General features: G+C 36.1%; 2 protein-coding genes across 6 annotated transcripts in view; one reads left to right on the plus strand and one right to left on the minus strand.

Annotated features, from left to right (window-relative positions):
• SESN1 (sestrin 1) overlaps positions 1-15,660 on the plus strand; it is a 108,989-nt gene extending 93,329 nt beyond the window's left edge. For 2 of the 3 annotated variants that reach the window (XM_082404785.1, XM_082404787.1), the window contains exons 2-10: positions 368-433; positions 1,263-1,463; positions 2,093-2,275; positions 4,177-4,419; positions 6,806-6,953; positions 9,552-9,664; positions 12,212-12,402; positions 13,668-13,812; positions 14,481-15,660. In XM_082404785.1, coding sequence (XP_082260911.1) covers positions 368-433; positions 1,263-1,463; positions 2,093-2,275; positions 4,177-4,419; positions 6,806-6,953; positions 9,552-9,664; positions 12,212-12,402; positions 13,668-13,812; positions 14,481-14,567 — 1,377 coding nt within the window. In that variant the 3' untranslated portion in view covers positions 14,568-15,660. The remainder of the gene's footprint in view (positions 1-367; positions 434-1,262; positions 1,464-2,092; positions 2,276-4,176; positions 4,420-6,805; positions 6,954-9,551; positions 9,665-12,211; positions 12,403-13,667; positions 13,813-14,480) is intronic. The other variant, XM_082404786.1, reaches the window with a different exon arrangement.
• ARMC2 (armadillo repeat containing 2) overlaps positions 1-20,225 on the minus strand; it is a 286,480-nt gene that overhangs the window by 62,544 nt on the left and 203,711 nt on the right. The window contains exons 21-22 of one of the 3 annotated variants that reach the window (XM_082404736.1): positions 16,195-16,345; positions 15,162-15,760 (exon numbers count right to left, since the gene is read on the minus strand). The exons of the other annotated variants lie outside the window; for them this stretch is intronic. The gene's annotated coding sequence lies outside the window, so the exon portion shown is untranslated. Of the gene's footprint in view, positions 1-15,161; positions 15,761-16,194; positions 16,346-20,225 lie in introns of those variants that run through there. 3 annotated transcript variants of the gene reach the window in all.

Below are 20,225 nucleotides of genomic sequence, written 5' to 3' on the forward strand. Positions count from 1 at the left end.
GGATTGATATTTTGGTTGGTTGGGTTTTGGATGTACAAGCACATTGGTCTTATTTTGTATCACTGACAATCCACAGGGTTGGCTGCTATGTGCTGAACTTTCTGTTCTAGACTTTCTGCCAAGTACTTTATGCAAAACTCTGGTTTTAGTGAAACAGGTTTTATTGTTTTTAGTCAGAGTTGTATTATAAACTGTTGTCAGCTATGTAATGCAAACAGAGGATCTGGTATATATATATGGCCATGAAAAAAAAACAACAGAACAAGCCAGTCTCTGTTCAACTGGCTGTTTTTCTCTCCCATTCCTGTGGCCTCGGTTCATGTTGTTTACTGCTGGAGGCCTGAGATGGTGTAGTTTTCTTTTCTAGGAACTTGGAATTAGAATTCCTCGACCACTAGGACACGGACCAAGCAGATTCATCCCAGAAAAGGAGGTATGTTGTTTGTGAAAGTACATAGTGAACTGTATGCTTCTAAGGAAAAGCTTTCATGACCCACATCTTCGCATCTGAACAACTGTTGGTCAACAATATGCTTTACACAAGTTAATCATCATGTTTTGGCAGTGAATATGTGGGATTAAAAAGCTGTTATAGTCATGTTGATTTCTAGTATTTCATGATGCTTTTCTAACACCCATATTTAATCAAGCAAAGGCAAGACTTGTTTTTGACCAATGATATGCCACCTGCTTATATTTAGATGTTGTTTAGGTGTGCCCATAAGCCGAGTTACTTGGTCTTGGCCAACTCCACAGGCTGGTATCAATGCTAGATTGGATCTTTAATTCTAAATATGTAAATGCTCCTATACTTTGTTTTCACAGGGATTGTTTACTGTTAGTTACTTTTGGTTCTCTGTAAATTCAGGGAGAGTAGGTGTTGTTAAAAGGAAAGGCATTAGTGTCTGTTTGCAAGCTCTGCAAATTTGATAATCTAAATCTGGATTCTGGATTTAGATCTGGATGTCTGGATTCTGGTCAAGTCTGCAAGCAGCCTATCTAGATGGCCTTTAATGTTTGGCCTTTGTTGTTTTTCCCCTGCTACATGATACGTGACTCTTTATTCTGCTATCTTGCAACCAGTTGAGTTAAATTTGTAGAATTATAACCTCTCTTTCTTAAGCCAAATTTAATCTGCTTCTAGGTGACACTTAGAGTGCAGTGCATGCATATTCCTTTTTTTTTCCCTCCCCCTGCGTATTTTCTTTCTTTTACACTGATTTACAATTTCTGAAACCATGGTTTTCCTCTCTTTCATACAGATTCTTCAAGTGGGGAGTGAAGACGCACAGATGCATACTTTATTTGCAGATTCTTTTGCTGCTTTGGGTCGTTTGGATAATATTACCTTAGTGATGGTTTTTCACCCACAATATTTAGAAAGTTTCTTAAAAACTCAACACTACCTACTGCAAATGGATGGGCCATTACCCCTACATTATCGGCACTACATTGGAATAATGGTTTGTAAACATTCAGTGAAAAATTCTTTCTGCCTGCTTTATTAATCTTTTTAAGAGATAGTTAATGCTTCAAACACAGGAATAAATCCTTATATTCTAACTTCTAATTGGATTCCTGTTAGATAGTATCTATTTTTCCTCTTTCTAAATAAGTATGCTGTCAAATATAACAGAAAAAGAAATATGTATTTACACTCTGTTGAGAACCATTTTCTATTAAATACGAGAATAAAGTAGAACACAAGATTATTTCACTGATAGTTCAGATTGACATAAGTGGTGGTACTCACGTTCAATTTATAAATAATATTCCATTGTTTTATGGTTGGCACCTTAATTGAAGTTTCTTCTTAATCTGAGGTTCTGACAGTAGGTATAAAATTTTTCTAAAGTTCAGATATTTTGATCAGATATTTTATTTGTTCTTGGGATATTTTTGAGGTGCTTTCTATAGTGTATGAATTTTTAAATGTTTATATGAAAACTTCATTTCTGTAGTATATGGAAAATTTGAAAACTTACTAATCAAAAACTTAATTAGCTGTTTTGCATATTGTAAAGAAAAAGATTTGTAGTTGTTCAAGATTTTAATATGAGTAATTAGAATAATCTTTTTGTTTTCTCTTAAGGCTGCAGCAAGACATCAGTGCTCCTACTTAGTGAATCTCCATGTAAATGATTTCCTTCATGTTGGTGGAGACCCCAAGTGGCTTAACGGTTTAGAGAATGCTCCTCAAAAACTACAGAATTTAGGAGAACTTAACAAAGTGTTAGCCCATAGACCTTGGCTTATTACCAAAGAACATATTGAGGTAAGTAGAGAATATATCTAGGGTGTCATTAAAAAAAAAAAAAAAAAATTAGACTAATTTTTAGAGCAGTTTTAGGTTTACAGAAAAATGGCACAGAAAGTAGAGTTCCCATATTCTACTCCTGTCAACCATCCACCCCGCCCCCACACACATACATAGTTTCTCTATTACTAACATCTAGTATTAGTATAGTACATTTGCTGTAACTGATGAATTAATAATGTCTAATTTACATTGGGGTTCACTCTTTGTGTTGTACAGTTCTATGGGTTTTGACAACTGCATAATGTCGTGTTATCCACCAATTATGGTATCATACAGAATAGTTTCACTTCTCTCAAAATCTCCTATGCTCCCCCTATTCATCTCTCTCCCCTTCCCCCTGAAACTGCTGCTCTTTTTTACAGTCTTTATGGTTTTACCTTTTCCAGACTGTCATATAGTTGGAATCACACAGTATATAGCCCTTTCAGACTAGCTTATTTGTCAATATGCATTTAAGGTTTCTCCATGGCTTTTCATGGCTTGATAGCTTATTTTTTATTGCTGAAAAATACATGTATGGATGTACCGCAGTTTATCCATTCATCTATTGAAGGACATCTTGGTTACTTCCAGTTTTTGGCAATTATGAATAAAGCTTCTACAAACATTCACATGCAGGCTTTTTGGTGGACATAAGTTTTCAACTCAGTTGGGTAAATAACTAGGAGTGTGACTGCTGGATCGTATGATAAGCTTGTGTTTAGCTTTGTAAGAAACTGTCATCCAAAGTGGCTATACCAGTTTGTGTTCCCATGAGCAATGGATGAGCATTCCTGTTGCTCCACATCCTTGTCAGCATTTGTTGTTATCAGTGTTCTGGATTTTAGCCATTCTGATAGATGTAAAGTGGCATCTTGTTGTGTTATCTTTGTAAAATACCATTTTAAACTAGTTTCGTCTGGTTCTATTTATTAATAAAGATAATAGAATAAAAGTAGATGGACATTCTCTAAAAGAATCTACCATGCAGTAGAAATTCTTAAAAATACAATATATTTTTGGTGTTGTCTTTCTCTCTTTTTAGAATATTTATTTATTTATTTATTGGCCATGCCTCAAGGCTTGTGGGATCTTAAGTTTCCTGACCAGGGATGGAACCCATGCCCCCTGCAGTGGAAGTGCAGAGACCTAACCACTGAACCTCCAGGGAATTCCCTAGAATATTTTAGATTCTTTTATGTAATTGAAGCATCTTATTATCAAGGAGATACAAGATTTGAATATGATTAATGCAATGTCTGTTATATTGTCTAGTAATATAAAATTACACAATATTATAAAATAGATAATGAAGCAGAGTGGACACAGATTTGTAAGACTTTGAAGAACTGTAGGCTTTACCTTGAGCATAATTTTTAAAATAAATATAATTTGATGATTTAAGAATATTCAGAGTCAAGTTGTTCAAACCACTTTTTAAAAATTCCTTGAGGAGGCCTGATAATAAAGAAAAACAGGCGTATTTTACACAGTAGCTTCTACTTTAAACACAAATTCATTACATTTGGTTTGAGACTGCACTAACAACATGGTTAATGCATTCATAATCCATCATCTGAAATATGGCAACTGCTTTTAAACAAAATGTATTCTACATTTTTAAATCAGGATTTCAGAAAGTCAAAATAATAACGAATGTGTCGTTATCAGATTATGTTAAGCTCTATTTGTGAATACATATTTATAAAAATTAAATTAGCAAATTCTGGGTTCTACATGCCTCAAATTGTAATTTTATCCTAAGTTTTATATAGTAACTAATCCTGTTTTCAATAGGTTAAATACCAAGATGAACTGTATTCTTTCATCAATACCATACCCCAGTATAAAAATATGTTCTCGTTTTTTTCCCCAAGGGACTTCTAAAAGCTGAAGAGCACAGCTGGTCCCTTGCAGAACTGGTACATGCAGTAGTTCTACTTACACACTATCATTCTCTTGCCTCATTCACATTTGGCTGTGGAATCAGTCCAGAAATTCATTGTGATGGTGGCCACACATTCAGACCTCCTTCTGTTAGTAACTACTGCATCTGTGACATTACAAATGGCAATCACAGTGTGGATGAGATGCAGGTCAACTCAGCAGGAAATGTTTCGGTAAGTATCTATTATTTATTATAGGATCATCATAAGAGTAATCACAGTAATTGCTGTTATATTATTTTTTCATTTGGCTTTTAAGAAAATCTACCCTGTTAAGTCCAAAAAGATATTAGGTCCCCATGCCTGTTCATTCAGCAAGTATTTATTGACGGCCTCCAAATGCTCAGCACTAGTCTGATGCTAAGGGACATACAAAATTATAAGACCCTCTAGGAGGTTACATTTGAATACTTTTAGGATCAGAAGCCACCAACAATGTGCCCCATCAGAGCCATCTGGTATTGAACGGCTACTGAGTGAGATGAGGGGAGACTGAGAACAGTGGAACCTGGTGGTAGAAACTTCCTGATGCTGATCACATCGTTTTGCACAGAAGAAACAGGCTGTCTTCTTAATTATTTTTTAGAAGATTTGATCAGCCTTGATCTGGAATTTCTCCTTTTAAAATACTTCTTCATGTTTTAACTTCTCACAAATATATGTAAAAGTGACTATAAATTTATTAAAATGCTTTTACCTCTATTCCTTCTCTTCTCTGGCTTTTATATTTTCTCAGTTATGTTATTCCTTTGAAACAGATCAGAATGAGTTGAATTTTCTATAAGCAAATTTTAATTCTATATATAATGAGTCAAAATTCCCTGTGCATTCTTTAGCTGTAGTGAAAGAGCAAAGGGTTTATATTTCCAAATTGAAATCACAGAAACAACATTACAGCCTTCTGAATACTTTGCACAGATTTTCTCAGTTGTATTATTACTTTTAAACAGATTTGGACAGGTTGAATTTATATATTTGACTTTAACGTGTATTTGACTGTTAACATATATTTGACTGTGGGCAAGTTATCTAACCTGTCTGAGCCTCCATTCTTTCATTTCTAAATAAAGGTCAAACACAAGGTTATTGTAAAGTTTAAATGAAATGTCTGTAAAGAGGTAAAAGGCCTACCTAGTACAGTGCTTGGCATTTATCAGGTACTAAATAAGAGGTAGCATTTACATATGGTGAGATTAGCCCAGGAGGGAAAATCATGTTCCCAAGGTTGATCACTGTGCTGTGCTGGCAAGGCCCAAGACCATCAGTTCCACCCTCTGTTGAGCTATCTGGATTGTTGTTAGAGGCCTGCATATGGCCACTGATTATTTATCAAAGCTTAAAGGTTATGAGATGGTCTAAGAGAGAGTACATGAGTTGCTAGGATGCTTAGAGTTGGATTGTTGTCCTTCCCCACCTTTGACTTAGTACAAGGCTAAAGAAAAAGTACTGTTCCTAGTTATCGCTCTATTAAATGAGATAATAGTGAAATAATCAAATTTTTAAAAACTTCCCTAGTAGATAAGCTCCCTGTTCCCAGGTGTTGAGCATTTTTTAGCAATAAATATTTTTAAATTAAGGTATGTACCTTGTTTTTTTTAGACATAATGCTATTGCACACTTAATAGACTACAGTATAAACAGTATAGCGGACAGTATAGTACAGTACAGTATACAGTATAATGTACAGTACAGTATAGTGTATTTTTGGCTGCATTGGGTCTTTGTTGCTGCTCGTGGGCTTTCTCTAGTTGCAGCGAGCGGGGGCTACTCTTGGTTGCAGTGCGTGGGCTTCTCGTTGAGGTGGCTTCTCTTGTTGCGGAGCATGGGTTCTAGGCGCGTGGGCTTCAGTAGTTGTGGCATGCTGGCTCAGCAGTTGTGGCTCGTGGGCTCTAGAGCAGAGGCTCAGTTGTTGTGGTGCACGGGCTTAGCTGCTCCACAGCTTGTGGGATCTTCCCAGACCAGGGCTCGAACCCGTGTCCCCTGCATTGGCAGGCAGATTCTTAACCACTGTGCCACCAGGGAAGTCCCTAAACATAACTTTTTATATGCACTGGAAAACCAAAAAATTCATGACTCGCTTTGTTGCAGTGGTGTGGAACTGAACCCACAACATACCTGAGATATGCCTGTCTATTGACAACATGCCCAGTGTACACAGTTGATGCAAAACCACTTATACTTTGTGTACCTTATTTAACTGATTGAGCAAATAAAAGTTTAACTCTTAAATATTCAGTTGTTTTAAATTGACTAGTGTTAAATTTTAATTTTTAAAATTTAGCATTGATAGTAATGATATTACTAATTTTAGTGATAAAAGGTAAAACATTAGAATGTGTTCTTAAAATCATTTTTCTCTTATATTTTAAAATTTAAATATCTGTATATATAATAGGCCAAAATAATTGTTTTTGATTCATTCATGTGCATTAAAGTTATAAGAAGATCTACTTTTCTTATATTGTATTAAGATGCAAATTCTTATGAAACAGACTTAATAAAATTCAAAAATTTCATTCCGTGTCTGACATATGTAACCTTAATTGCACTTTCTTTTCAGGTAAGTGATTCCTTCTTTGAGGTCGAAGCCCTCATGGAAAAGATGAAGCAGTTACAGGAATGTCGAGATGAAGAAGAGGCAAGTCAGGAAGAGATGGCTTCACGTTTTGAAATAGAAAAAAGAGAGAGCATGTTTGTCTTCTCTTCAGGTAAAAGCAACGATTACATAGTCAATAAAATGTCTATTGTGTCCAAAAATAAAAGCCCAATTTTTTAATTTAAGAGAATTTAAATAAAAGTATCCTTTTTTTATTGGAATATAGTTGATTTACAATGTTGTATTAGTTTCAAGTGTACAGCAAAGTGAATCTGTTATACATATACATATATCCACTTTTTTTTCAGATTCTTTTCTCATATAGGTCATTACAGAGTATTGAGTAGAGTTCCCTGTGCCATACAGTAGGTCCTTATTAGTTATCTGTTTTGTATATAGTAGTATGTATATGTCAATTCCAATCTCCCAGTTTATCCCTCCCCCCTTTTCCCCCCAGTAACCATAGATTTGTTTTCTACATCTGTGACTCTATTTCTGTTTTGTAAATAAGTTCATTTGTACCACTTTTTTTAGAGTCTACGTGTAAGCGGTTACATATGATATTTGTCTTTCTCTGTCTGACTTAACTTCACTTAACATGATAATCTCCAGGTCCATTCATGTTGTGGCAAATGACATTATTTTGTTCCATTTTATGGCTGAGTAACATTCCACTGTATATATATGTACCACATCTTCTTTATCCACTCCTCTATTGATGGACATTTAGGTTGCTTCCATATCTTGGCTATTGTAAATACTGCTGTAATGAACATTGGGGTGCATGTATTTTCAAATTATGGTTTTCTCCATATATATGCCCAGGAGTAGGATTGCTGGATCAGATGGTAACTCTATTTTTAGTTTTTTAAGGAACCTCCATACTCTTCTCCATAGTGGCTGAACCAATTTACATTCCCAGCAACAGCTGTAGCATTTACTGTTTGAGATTTTTTGATGATGGCCATTCTGACCAGTGAGAGGTGCTATCTCATTGTAGTTTTGATTTGCATTTCTCTAATAATTAGTGATGTTCAGCATCTTTTCATGTGCTTTTTGGCCATCTGTATGCCTTCTTTGGAGAAATCTATTTAGATCTTCTGCCCATTTTTGGATTGGGTTGTTTTTTTGATACTGAGCTGCATGAGCTGTTTGTATATTTTGGAGATTCTTTGTCAGTTGCTTCGTTTGCAAATATTTTCTCCCATTCTGTGGGTTATCTTTGCTGTGCAAAAGCTTTTAAGTTTAATCCAAATATGTCTTTCCTTTTAGAAAGGTTATTGCATAGGTAGTCCTACTTCTAGAAAAGGAAGTTATAGTGAAAACAGCACTAGACTAAGAGCGAGGACATTCGATTTGGGTTCTAATACTACAATCACTTCTAATAAACTTTGTGAATATAAGTCATTTAACATTGGGTGCTTTTCTTCCTTTTTTTTTTTTTCTATCTTTTTTTTTTTTAACTTATTTATTTATTTATTTATTTTTGGCTGTGTTGGGTCTTCGTTTCTGTGTGAGGGCTTTCTCTAGTTGCGGTGAGCGGGGGCCACTCTTCATCGCGATGCGCGGGCCTCTCACTATCGTGGCCTCTCTTGTTGCGGAGCACAGGCTCCAGATGCGCAGGCTCAGCAGTTGTGGCTCATGGGCCTAGTTGTTCCGCGGCATGTGGGATCATCCCAGACCAGGCCTCGAACCTGTGTCCCCTGCATTAGCAGGCAGATAGATTCTCAACCACTGCGCCACCAGGGAAGCCCTGTCTTCTTTAAAATGAGGAAATTGCATTTAAAGGCCTGAGATTGCTTCCAGCTTTAAAATTCTATGATTTGTGAAAAGGAGCTACTTATTAGATAACTAACAACAACGTAAATCCTTTATGTTTGGCCTTTATCAAATGTAGGCTATAGGATTTAATATGTAAACCAGATAATTTAAAGGAAAAAAGTTAATAAAGTGTGTCACTGTATTTTGACAATAATAGAGTGGGACAAAGAGTATATGTTAAAAGCAAGTTTCTTAATAGCAAAGAAAAAAATTTGTATAAATGGAGGTTGGATGTTAGCTTGAGGAGAAGTCTTTGATTTTATTTACTTGAAACTATAATCTCATCGACTCCTAAACATGAAGATAATCTGAAAAGGCTTAGAGCAGTGCAGGAAACATTGTAAAAACAATGACGCACAGAACCTCTTTCCTTTATTCATCATTTTAGAATTGTTTCTAGGACCTTCGAGCTGTTAAAGAGATCATTTTATATATTGTGTGATATTAAAAATATTCCAAGTGCTAAAGTTAAAAATAGTCCAAGTGCTAAAGTTTAGAGCACAAAGTTTAAAGTTTATATTTGTTATCACCATAAAGATTATTCAAAAGGGTGTTCATACTTGGAGTACATACTTTTCAGTAGAACCTAGTATCTATAAACTACAGTGGGGACACAGAGGGAGAGAGGATCTGTGAAAGAGAGGAATGAAAAGCATAGAAAATTCAACCATGAGTATTTTTTTAATAACAGAGAATCTACTTTTATTATATTCCATTTACTCGTAAGTAGGCTATTTCTTATAGTTTTAAGACTTTATTTTAGTTGATATTGGTTACTCAGTGTCAGAGAAAGGGTAATCCTGTTTTTACTTGTTATACGTAAAATGAATTTTAACTAGCATCCTGTTTTTGAAAGGCTTTCAGTGGTTTTTTTAAAAAATTATTTCAGATGATGAAGAAGTTACACCAGCAAGAGATGTATCTCGTCACTTTGAGGATACTAGTTATGGGTATAAGGATTTCTCTAGACATGGAATGCACGCCCCAACATTTCGAGTCCAGGTAAAATGACAACTTGTTGTATGTACGTGCTTGATTAGAAATATCTCAGTCTGACTTAAAATAAGAAAGAGCCATCTGGATTTGAGAACAGAAAGCGATGCAGAGAAAAATAACTTTTCTACGTACACGTAATTCCTTTAGGTATGTTTATTATATTGTTAAAGTTCATAAACCAGTTGCTCAGAATTCAAAACACATTCACCCATAAAGCAAAATTACAATAGTGGTTAGGTTCCCAGAGATGGTATGCAGAAACCCAGTTAAAGTTCCTACTATAACTAAACAATAAATAATAGTTGTGTTTGAACCTAGCTTGCATTTATAGCATTGTTTTACTGAGCCCCGGTGTTAAAGTGAGGTGATTTCTGCCCTGATATGCACCAGGCCTGAGTGACAAGAGAAATGTCCTCACAGCATCTCGGCATTATGTGTGTGTGGGTGGAGGGAAAGAGGATGAGAAAGAGTGAAAAATTTGCTTAAATTAGGACTTATAGGGAAAGCGGATTTTTTGTTTTCTTTTTAATTTGGGTGAGTTCTTACAGATATACCATAGAAAATAAACCATGATTACAATAACCTAATTCCCTTTAAAATATGAACTGAATGTCATTTGAAGCAATGAGAATTTTTAAAGCTTTCAAATTTAAACCTTAAGGAGGATTCACATAAATAAATCTTATTCCAAAATTACTTAGCACCCATCTCTTAGAATAAATAAAGTTACTGGGGTAGGGAGTAGAATTATTGTTGGTAGACCCAGTTTGTTTAGCTCCATAATCGTTAACTTTGAAATACACAGTAAAACTTCCCAGTACAATTCTGTATATACTGAGCCCATGGAAACTTAGGGACCTCGTCGTCCTCCAGGATACCAGGCTCCTTCTCTGTTTTCGCTTTGGCAGGAGGCACTGTGCTAAGTGCTTTGCAAGTATATCTCAGGGGTAACAATTGCTGTATCTTCTAGTTCCAGAATAAAAGTTGAGAATCATCAATTAGCAAACATTTATCTATTCTGTGCTCTAGTTTTGTAAGACTGCTTCCAATCCGTCAGTAGAAACATACTGTAGTGTAAATGTTTTTCTTAAACAGTCTGTTATATATTTAATTTAGATAGGTAAATATATAATTCAGATGAGTTGATATTCCCAACTTACCCAATTATTGTGCAGGGGCTATTATAACTCTTTTACCAGAATTATGAAAGTATTTGAGAACTATGAGTTTTTTTTTTTCTTTGCTCAAGGAACTAACATATTGTTTAAGGAGACAGAATTAGGCACAAGGAAAGAATTATAGAATATTTTACTTGCTAGTGAAGTTGTGTCATGAAATATAATAGATTACAATTGAGATCATGTGGACTGGAAAATTTTTTGGAGGGAGATTAGGATTTGAGAGATTTGAATGGTTTAAAAGCATGGGCATTGTAAGCAGAGGAGACTAGGTAATAACTGAGCATAGGTTGAGGGAAGGGATCATAAACTGACTGGGCTGCTAAGACCTTCAAGCAAAGGATTAGTGGGAAGGTAGTTTAAAATTGATCAGATTTGTAGGTGATGATCAGATTTGTAGGTTTTGACCATAGTGATGGCATAATATCAAAGAGGTGTTTTAGGAAAATAAATATGGGAGTAACATTGAAGTGGGGGCTTATTAAGTTTTGCTTGAGATGGAAAGAAAGGAAGCAGGGAGACTTTAATTTGGGAAAACTAATTAGGAGACACAATTAATAGGGCTGAGAATCAGAGGTGGGTAGGAGGAAAAAGAATGAATGATGGATACCTTGAATTAAAAATTTACAAAGTTTGAGGACCATCTGAATGCCTGCAGCAATAGAAAAGGAGAGTGGCCTCCCAAGATGGGTCATCTCTGGAGGCTGACGGGGGAAACTGAGAGAAAGCTGAATATGGGTGAGCTGTGTGTAAGGGGAAGAGATTCCACTGGTTTTTTTTTTTTTTTTTTTTTTAAACAATTGGTTTTTTTTTTTTTTTTTAATTTATTTATTTTATTTATTTATTTTTGGCTGTATTGGGTCTTCATCGCCACGTGTGGGCCTTCTCCAGTTGCGGCCAGTAGGGGCCACTCCTCGCTGCAGTGCGCGGGCCTCTCATCGCGGTGGCCTCTCCCGCTGTGGAGCACGAGCTCCAGGCACGCAGGCCTCAGTAGTCGCGGCACACGGGCTCTAGAGCACAGGCTCAGCAGTTGTGGCGCACGGGCCCAGCTGCTCCGCAGCACGCGGGATCTTCCCGGACCAGGGTTGGAACCCGTGCCCCCAGCATCGGCAGGCGGACTCCCAACCACTGCACCACCAGGGAAGCCCTCCACTGGTTTTTAAACTCGCTGAGTTACAAAACGTAACTTTGCATGTTGCAGTATAGAAATTGAAAACATCAAACTGGAATGCAAGTGAAACTGAGAGCTAGGGATGTACTAGAAAGGCAGTGGATTTCAGCTGCCAGTACTTTCACTGCACCGAAGAGCGACAGACATAGAACTATAGTTGGCCACATTTTAATTATTCACATTTGTTCTGTTCTGTGTATTTAGGACTATTGTTGGGAAGACCATGGTTATTCTTTGGTAAATCGTCTTTATCCAGATGTAGGACAGTTGATCGATGAAAAATTTCACATTGCTTACAATCTTACTTATAATACAATGGCAATGCACAAAGATGTTGATACCTCAATGCTAAGACGGGCTATTTGGAACTATATTCACTGCATGTTTGGAATAAGGTTAGTCTGTTTTCTTATGTTTATGAAGAGGTATTTTCCTTTAGCCTAAATTATTCAGGTGTTTGGAACACATATGCACAGACATACATTAACATACTCAAAACCATCCCCTCCCCAATAGCTTATTTTTATGCATTTTGTGCTTCAAAAACTTGATTTTTTGCAGCTTGGTGTGTTTTCTCTTGCCTAGCTAAGCAGGAGGGAGAGTTAGGAATGCTGACAAGAGTTAAATAACAGATGCCTCCAGGGAAGAGGAGAGCAAGCAAGCTGGTCCAAGAGCATAGAGGAAGAGGCAAAGTTTGTCTCTGAACATTTATGGTATCTTTTCCCTTTGTATCATCTTTTATCTCCTGACACCCTCATACTTCTACCTTCATGGAACTTAGAACTCTTACAGTACCCTTCTAAAGAGTACCTACTCCCATGATACTTCATCAAAATACAAAACTTTCATATCCTGTTAGGTATTCAGCCCCATTTATTATGCTACATAGGAAACACAGCCATCATAAACCACCTTCTAACATACACAAACAACCATGCTGTGGTACTTTCTGATTATTTTAGCTGTAAAGTCAGACTTTCTCTTGCTTCTTCACTTTATCAGTAGCCAGGCTATGACTTTAGACTCCTGAATGGTTATATAGGACCCGCTTTACAAGAGCTTTCTTCCTTTTCTACTAAAAACCAAATAGGAGACTTCAGTTCTAGGAACTATCTGCCAGTGGGGCAGAGGAGACATTGGTGCCTACGACCATCTTGGCTTAGCCTTTCCTAAGTGTAGACACTGATTCTTTCCTCTCAGACACCTCTCCCCCCTTTTTTCTCATCTGACCCCAAGAACTCCTGGAAACATAAGAAAAAATATTTATTTACACAAATAGATTATAATTTGTATATCATGTAATAGTATCAATAGGTATTATTGTCTGATTAATTTGTTAATTTCTTAATATCAGCAATACTCAAACTTTGTTTCCAGAATTTGTTCCTCAGTGTGGTTGCTTATTCATGATTGTAAATATATACTGTTGCTTGGGCACTGGCAATTTTTTTGTTCATCTAACTTCTCTGTTTCTTACCCCTGTATACTCATTCATCCACCCCCAATGAAACATTGTAAAGCTGTCATTTTGGGGGACAGCTACCTACACAAAGAGGGGGAAATAAATAATACAGCATTTACTATTGATGTCTGTACTTCCATAAGAAGAAAACAGACTATACATCAAAAATATAGTAATTCTCACATTGTCTTTTAACAGATATGATGACTATGACTATGGTGAAATTAACCAGCTATTGGATCGTAGCTTTAAAGTTTATATCAAAACTGTTGTTTGCACTCCTGAAAAGGTTACCAAAAGAATGTATGATAGCTTCTGGAGGCAGTTCAAGCACTCTGAGAAGGTAAGTACCTATTGTGTTTACTCTAACTTAGCAGTGATCCTTATTCTCCTTCACCTAATCTAATGGGTCTCAAACCCCTTCTATCACCTCTACCGACCCAGAGAAGAACATTCCAGATCAGCTGTCTCAGATACCCCTTGGAAGGGGGAACCTCATTATGGTTTAAAGTAAAAGAATAAAGACAGGGAGAACAGGTGTGCTGGCCTCTCCTCAAAGTGCTGGCATCACTGTAACTGCTTAGGAGAAAGAAGAGGGTGTTTGTGAATGATGATTTGGCGGGGAAGTTGTTATTCTAACAAACCTTCAAGAAGAGACAAACCTTCAAGAAGAGATGTGATCGAATATAAATATAAGCTCAAAACATCTATCCAAAAAAGCTGGTCCTCACAGCTCAGCAAAGACCATTATGATGGTAACAGCTCAGACAGCTTTTGTTTTGAGAAACTGATGTTATTCAGTGGCACACAGAAAACATTTCTGGTGTTTATTAGATGCACTGAAACTGATTGTGAATGTTTATAACCCTCTCTTTTTTTTTTTTGCATCTTTATTGGAGTATAATTGCTTTACAATGTTGTGTTTCTGCTGTATAAGAAAGTGAATCAGTTATATGTATACATATATCCTCATTGAACCCTATCTTAAATGATAATGTGTTTTATATTCAGGTTCATGTTAATCTGCTTCTTATAGAAGCTAGGATGCAAGCAGAACTCCTTTATGCTCTGAGAGCCATTACCCGCTATATGACCTGATGCCTTTCCTCCATTAAAGAAGATGAACGATCAGCAGATATATAGTCCTACAAGGGGAAGGTACTAAGCCCCAGGACCAATGGTAGATAAAAGAATTCAGAAATCCATTGTGCCATGATTCCTTTAGTTTCTGCTATTTTACTGTGGAAATGCCACTGCTGGCACAAGCAGTGAGGGCTTGGCAGCTTCAAGTTTAGAGCTGTGAAGAAGGGCTGCTGTTCACAGTATTTTGCTTTTTGACAGTACAAGATGCTGTATAACTTTTAATACAGCAAATAGTAACTCTCAAAATCCTGTTGCTTTTATGTTAAAAAAATAACAATTGGAGCATGCAAAGAATGGGACTTTGATAATGATGTAAGCTTTTATACTGATACATAAAGAATTTTAGATATTGGTGCTGCTATTCCTGCTGGTGGAATGAATAGAGTGGCTGTTCCAGTTAAGCTATTAGTAATAAAGTGAACACTGCTACTATCTGAGCCTACATACATAATTTTTGTGGTTTCAAATTAAACTTGCATATGTGTTAATTTTTTTTGCATCTAAAATTACTCACAGCTCGGCAAAGACCATTATGATGGTAACAGCTCATTTCTTTCATATAGTTTTTTAATTCAGAGTTATTGGATGATATTAAATTACAGTGGCATTCTTAAAGATTTTCTTCAAAAAGCAATCTTAAATGAAAGTGTGTAAATTATAAGAAAAGCTGGCTACCTTTTAATATGCTGTTTCCCAAGATTCTCTGACACTGGAGGGCAGCTGTCTTGTACAATATTTTTGTTTCCAGCACCAAAGTTATGAGAAATATTGCTGTAGACTGCTGCGCAGTCCCAGGTGCATTCTGCCCCTCTGCTCCTGCCCACCTTATGGTCCCCACTTCAGAGGTTGTACAGCTCCTTAAATAATAAAGCTGGAAAATATATTTAGTCAGGTTATCAAATTTGATTTACAAAAATGCTAGCTTTGTTTGAAATGCAAACAGGGTTGAAAAAAATGTATTAAGTACTTGGTATTCTGGAGGCGTGAATTGCTTTTGAAGTCTGTCAGTATTATTGGTATTTTTCAATAAAGAATAATTTTTCTCCAATTTTTTTTGCTGTCTCAGTCTCTTAAAAAGTCATGACTTCACAATCGGTAACTATTCTGTTTCTTTTGACTTTTTCATTAGCCATCACACTTAAATAATTCTGTAATCAGATGAGAGACTATTAAATGGCACTCTTGAAGTCACTTTGAAAGATATTAAGAAGTTTTATTTTGGAAATAACTGGTACAGCCCCATGCCTTGTCCATTTTGAACTGAGGTGGCTAATTAGGGAGCCACTACAGAACAAAAAATGACACTGTCAAACAATTAGAAATAGCTCTAAATTTAATCAAAGCTGTCGTAATAACTCTCTTACTCATCGAAACATTTATTGAGCTCCATCTAGTGCCTATAAATTTATAGTGTGGGATGGGAGGCACAGTTTTGAATGGAGGTGATGTACTTACCTTCACGGCTGTACACCCTACTGAGAAGATAAGGCTATCACCTTAGATAAAAATTATCTTCAATATATTTAAAGAAATATATAAGCCCATTTCTAGTCAGCTTACAATAATATACAAATGGTCTTACCCACTGAAGTTGCATCATGCCTCTGCCCTTTTCTGTCTGCTGCTGGGTTTTTTCATCATAGCAATACAGGTGAATCCAACAAGTAAAGTTGCACTGGATTTAGTTAAATTTTTACTCATTCTGCTGCTGCTCTTTGTTCTTTGCACTTGCTCTTGAAAATACAAAATTTCTCATAGAGGTTCTAATCAGTAGTAGGATGATCACAAAACAAGATAAACTGAATTCATTATCTTCTTTCACTGAAGCTTATAAACTACTTACAAATCATGATTCGAAATTTTAATGAGTAAAAAAGTGTGCTTATACCTAAAGTAATAAAGGCATGCCTGTGATACAAAGTTAATGTTTCAGTACCTCCCATTTAACAGGTGTTTCTTATTACTCAATGTTTTCTCAAAACTAAACAATAGGATTTCTAATGTCACTATAATCTTTGAAACTAATAGTTTCCAAAATAATTGGGGATGGTAAAATAGAATACACTATGGAATACCAAAACTCTCCCCCACAAGAGGAATTTTTTTTCTTAAATAATCATGAATAGATTTCTGGTTGAGGTTTCCAAGATTCAATTTTTAAATCAGTTTTTTGGTAAAAATTGGGGAACTTATTTATTAGGTGAAACTTAATTCAGTATCTCTTACTATAAGAATGAGATTAAATTCTAAACATTTATGTATTTACCACAGTTATTAACTTCATATAAATAGTGGTGATATTTTTAACTTAAAATTCATTTAAGAGTTAAGAGATTTTTAATTCTTCTAATGGTTTACCTATTTCAAATTATTTTGATAACAGACCATTGGTAGATAAGTAAATAAATAAAACTTGTTGGATAAGCATGTTTTCCAAGCACATTTCACTCATTAAGATACTCAGATTTTGTCACATATTTGTGACTAGTGAATATCAAGGGAAAGCAAAAGGCAGGTAGATGGTGAGTGACATCACCAATGAAGCTCCAGGTCCTTGTTCCCCATGGAGACACTGAGCTAACAACAATATAAGGACCAAAATACATTGTGAGAACTCTAGAAACCCCTTGGGAAGCTATAGCTCAGGCAAACACAAAACCAGGAGAAGGCTGTGCCAAAAGGTGTAAGAAAATTTGGGGCATTTTGCTTGTCCTAGCCCTTCCCTTTGCCTGGCACAGCATGATGCAATTGAGAGGAAACCCCCAATTCGTGGCTCCTCCCTCGGGACAGAAAGGAAAAAGGTGAACTTGTGCCCAATATTCAGGCTTGTCTGGGGGCTGTTTGAGGGACTGAATTCTGTCTCACCTGACTTGGAGCACTAGTGGGAGTGGTAGCATGGTTTGGATGCTGGTTGTGGGCCACTGAAGACAGAAGTGAGCATAGAGGTGCATTAGAGCAGCAGGGAGTCTACAGTTCTGTAGGCAGGTGCAGGAGATCCAAGAGAGTACAGCCAGGAATAAAACAGAAATTGGAACAGGAAGCTCCTGAGAAGAAAGAGACAAGCCTCTTAGGGAAATTAAGACAGTTAAAAGCAGATATATATCTTGGAATAAAAGCATACACACATGCCCAAAGAAGATACGTCCCTGGAAGTCGCTATTTTTCAAATGCCCAAATCTCAACAAAGTTCACAAGATATATAAATAAACAGAAGAATGTGGCAAAATCTAAGAAACAAATCTAGAGAAACCAACCCTAAAGCAATGCGGAAATCTGATTTACCTAACAAAGAATTGTAAACAGTTGTCTTAAAGATGCTCAATGAACTAAAAAAGAACAAGACTGGCAAACCAGGAAAATGATGCATGAACAAAATGAGAATGTCACTAAAGAGACAGAATAAAGAAGAATCAAATTCTGGAGCTGAAGAATACAATAACTGAATTAAGGGAAAAAAAACTAGAGTTCAACCGGAGATTTGATCAGAGAGAAGAATTAATCAGTGACCTTGAAGAGTTACTGATATTATCAATAACTTTGGAGTTACTATTAATAACCTTGGAGGTTATTTGATATTATCAAGTCAGAGGGACAAAAAGAGAAGTGAAGAAAAGTGAAGAGAGCCTAAGGGAGTTAGGGGGACATCAATAACAGTGGGGAGTGGGCAGAACTGTAAAGGAATGGAGTTTTGTATGCAAATCAAGTTCTAATCAGCTTAAAATATTCTTATAACTTTAACATTTTTAAACATAATCCCCATGGTAACCACGAAGAAAATCTCTTTAGAATTTACACAGAAAGAAGTGAGAAGGAAATCAAAGCATGTCACTACAAAAAAAAAAAAAGTCAATGAAACACAAAGGAGGAAGAGGGGAAATGAGGTACAAAAAAGCTACAAAACTTGCAGAAAACAATTAACAAAATGGCAATAGTAAGTCCTTCCCTGTCAGTAATTACATCAAATGTAAATGGATTGAATCCCCCAATCAAAAGACATAGATTGGCCAAATGGATAAAATAAAAAAGAGGATTCAACTATATGCTGTCTATAAGAAACTAACTTTAGATCTAAGGACACATATAGACTGAGAGTGAAAGGCTGGTAAAAGATATTCCATGCAAATGGTAACCAAAAGAGAGCAGAGGTGACTATATGAATATCAGACAAAAGGGTCAATTCACCAGGAAGCTATAACAATTATAAACATATAGGCACCAAATACCTAAATATATGAAGCAAATGTTAATAGAATTGAATAGAGAAATAGCAACACAATAATAGTAGGAGATTCAATACCCACTTCCAAAAATGAATAGAACCAACAGAAGATAAATAAGGAAACAGAGGACTTGAACAACACTATAGATTAGTTGGATCTATCAGACATATACAGAACACTTAAACAACAGAAGAATATACATTCTTCTCAAGTGCACATGGAACATTCTCCAGGACTGACCACATATTAAGCCACAAAACAAGTCTTAACAAATTTAAAAGATTGAAATCATACAAAGTATCTTTTCTGATCATAATGGAATGAAACTAGTAATCGATTGCAGAAAGAAAAACTGGAAAGCCCACAAGTATGGAGAAATTAAACAACACATTCTTAAAAAGCCATTGCAAAGGAGAAATCACAAATGGAATTAGAAAATATCTCGAGATAAATTAAAAACAGAACACACCAAAACTTATGGATGCAGTACTAAGAGGGAAGTTTAGAGCTACAAACTCTTACATTAAAAAAGCAAAAAAGATCTCAAATCAACAACCTAACTTCACACATCAAGGAACTAGACAAAGAACAATCCAAACCCAGAGCTAGCAGAAGGAAGGAAACATAGAGCAGAGGTAAATAAAACAGACAACAGAAAACAATAGAAACAACAACAACAAAACAGAGCTGTTTGAAAAGATCAACAAAATTGACAAACCTTTAACTGGATTAAGAAAAAAAGAAGAATCAAATATATAAAATCAGAAATGAAAAATGGGACATTAACAACCAATGTAAAAAAAAAAAAGGATAGAGACTATTATGTATTGGGTGGGCCAAAAAGTGCCTTCGGTTTTTTAAGTAAAAATAAAAGACACATTTTTCATTTTTACCAAGAACTTTATTGAACCATGTATTCACCCTTTTTTTTTTTTTAATTTATTTTTGGCTGTGTGGGTCTTTGTTTCTGTGCGAGGGCTTTTCTCTAGTTGCGGCAAGTGGGGGCCACTCTTCATCGCGGTGCACGGGCCCCTCACTATCACGGCCTCTCTTGCAGAACACAGGCTCCAGACGCGCAGGCTCAGTAGTTGTGGCTCACGGGCCTAGTTGCTCCACGGCATGTGGGATCTTCCCAGATCAGGGCTCGAACCCGTGTCCCCTGCATTGGCAGGCAGATTCTCAACCACTGCGCCACCAGGGAAGCCCGTACTCACCCTTTTGTTCCACTTCCTTCTGCCATTTTTCAGGCAACTTCATAATTCCATCTTCCCAAAACTTTGTAATCTTTTTTTAATATATTTTTTAAATTATTTATTTATTTATTTATTTTTGGCTGAGTTGGGTCTTTGTTGCTGTGTGTGGGCTTTCTCTAGTTGTGGCGAGGGGGGGCTAC

Source organism: Balaenoptera borealis, assembly GCF_965194805.1.
Source record: "Balaenoptera borealis genome assembly, chromosome: 9".
Taxonomy (NCBI): domain Eukaryota; kingdom Metazoa; phylum Chordata; class Mammalia; order Artiodactyla; family Balaenopteridae; genus Balaenoptera; species Balaenoptera borealis.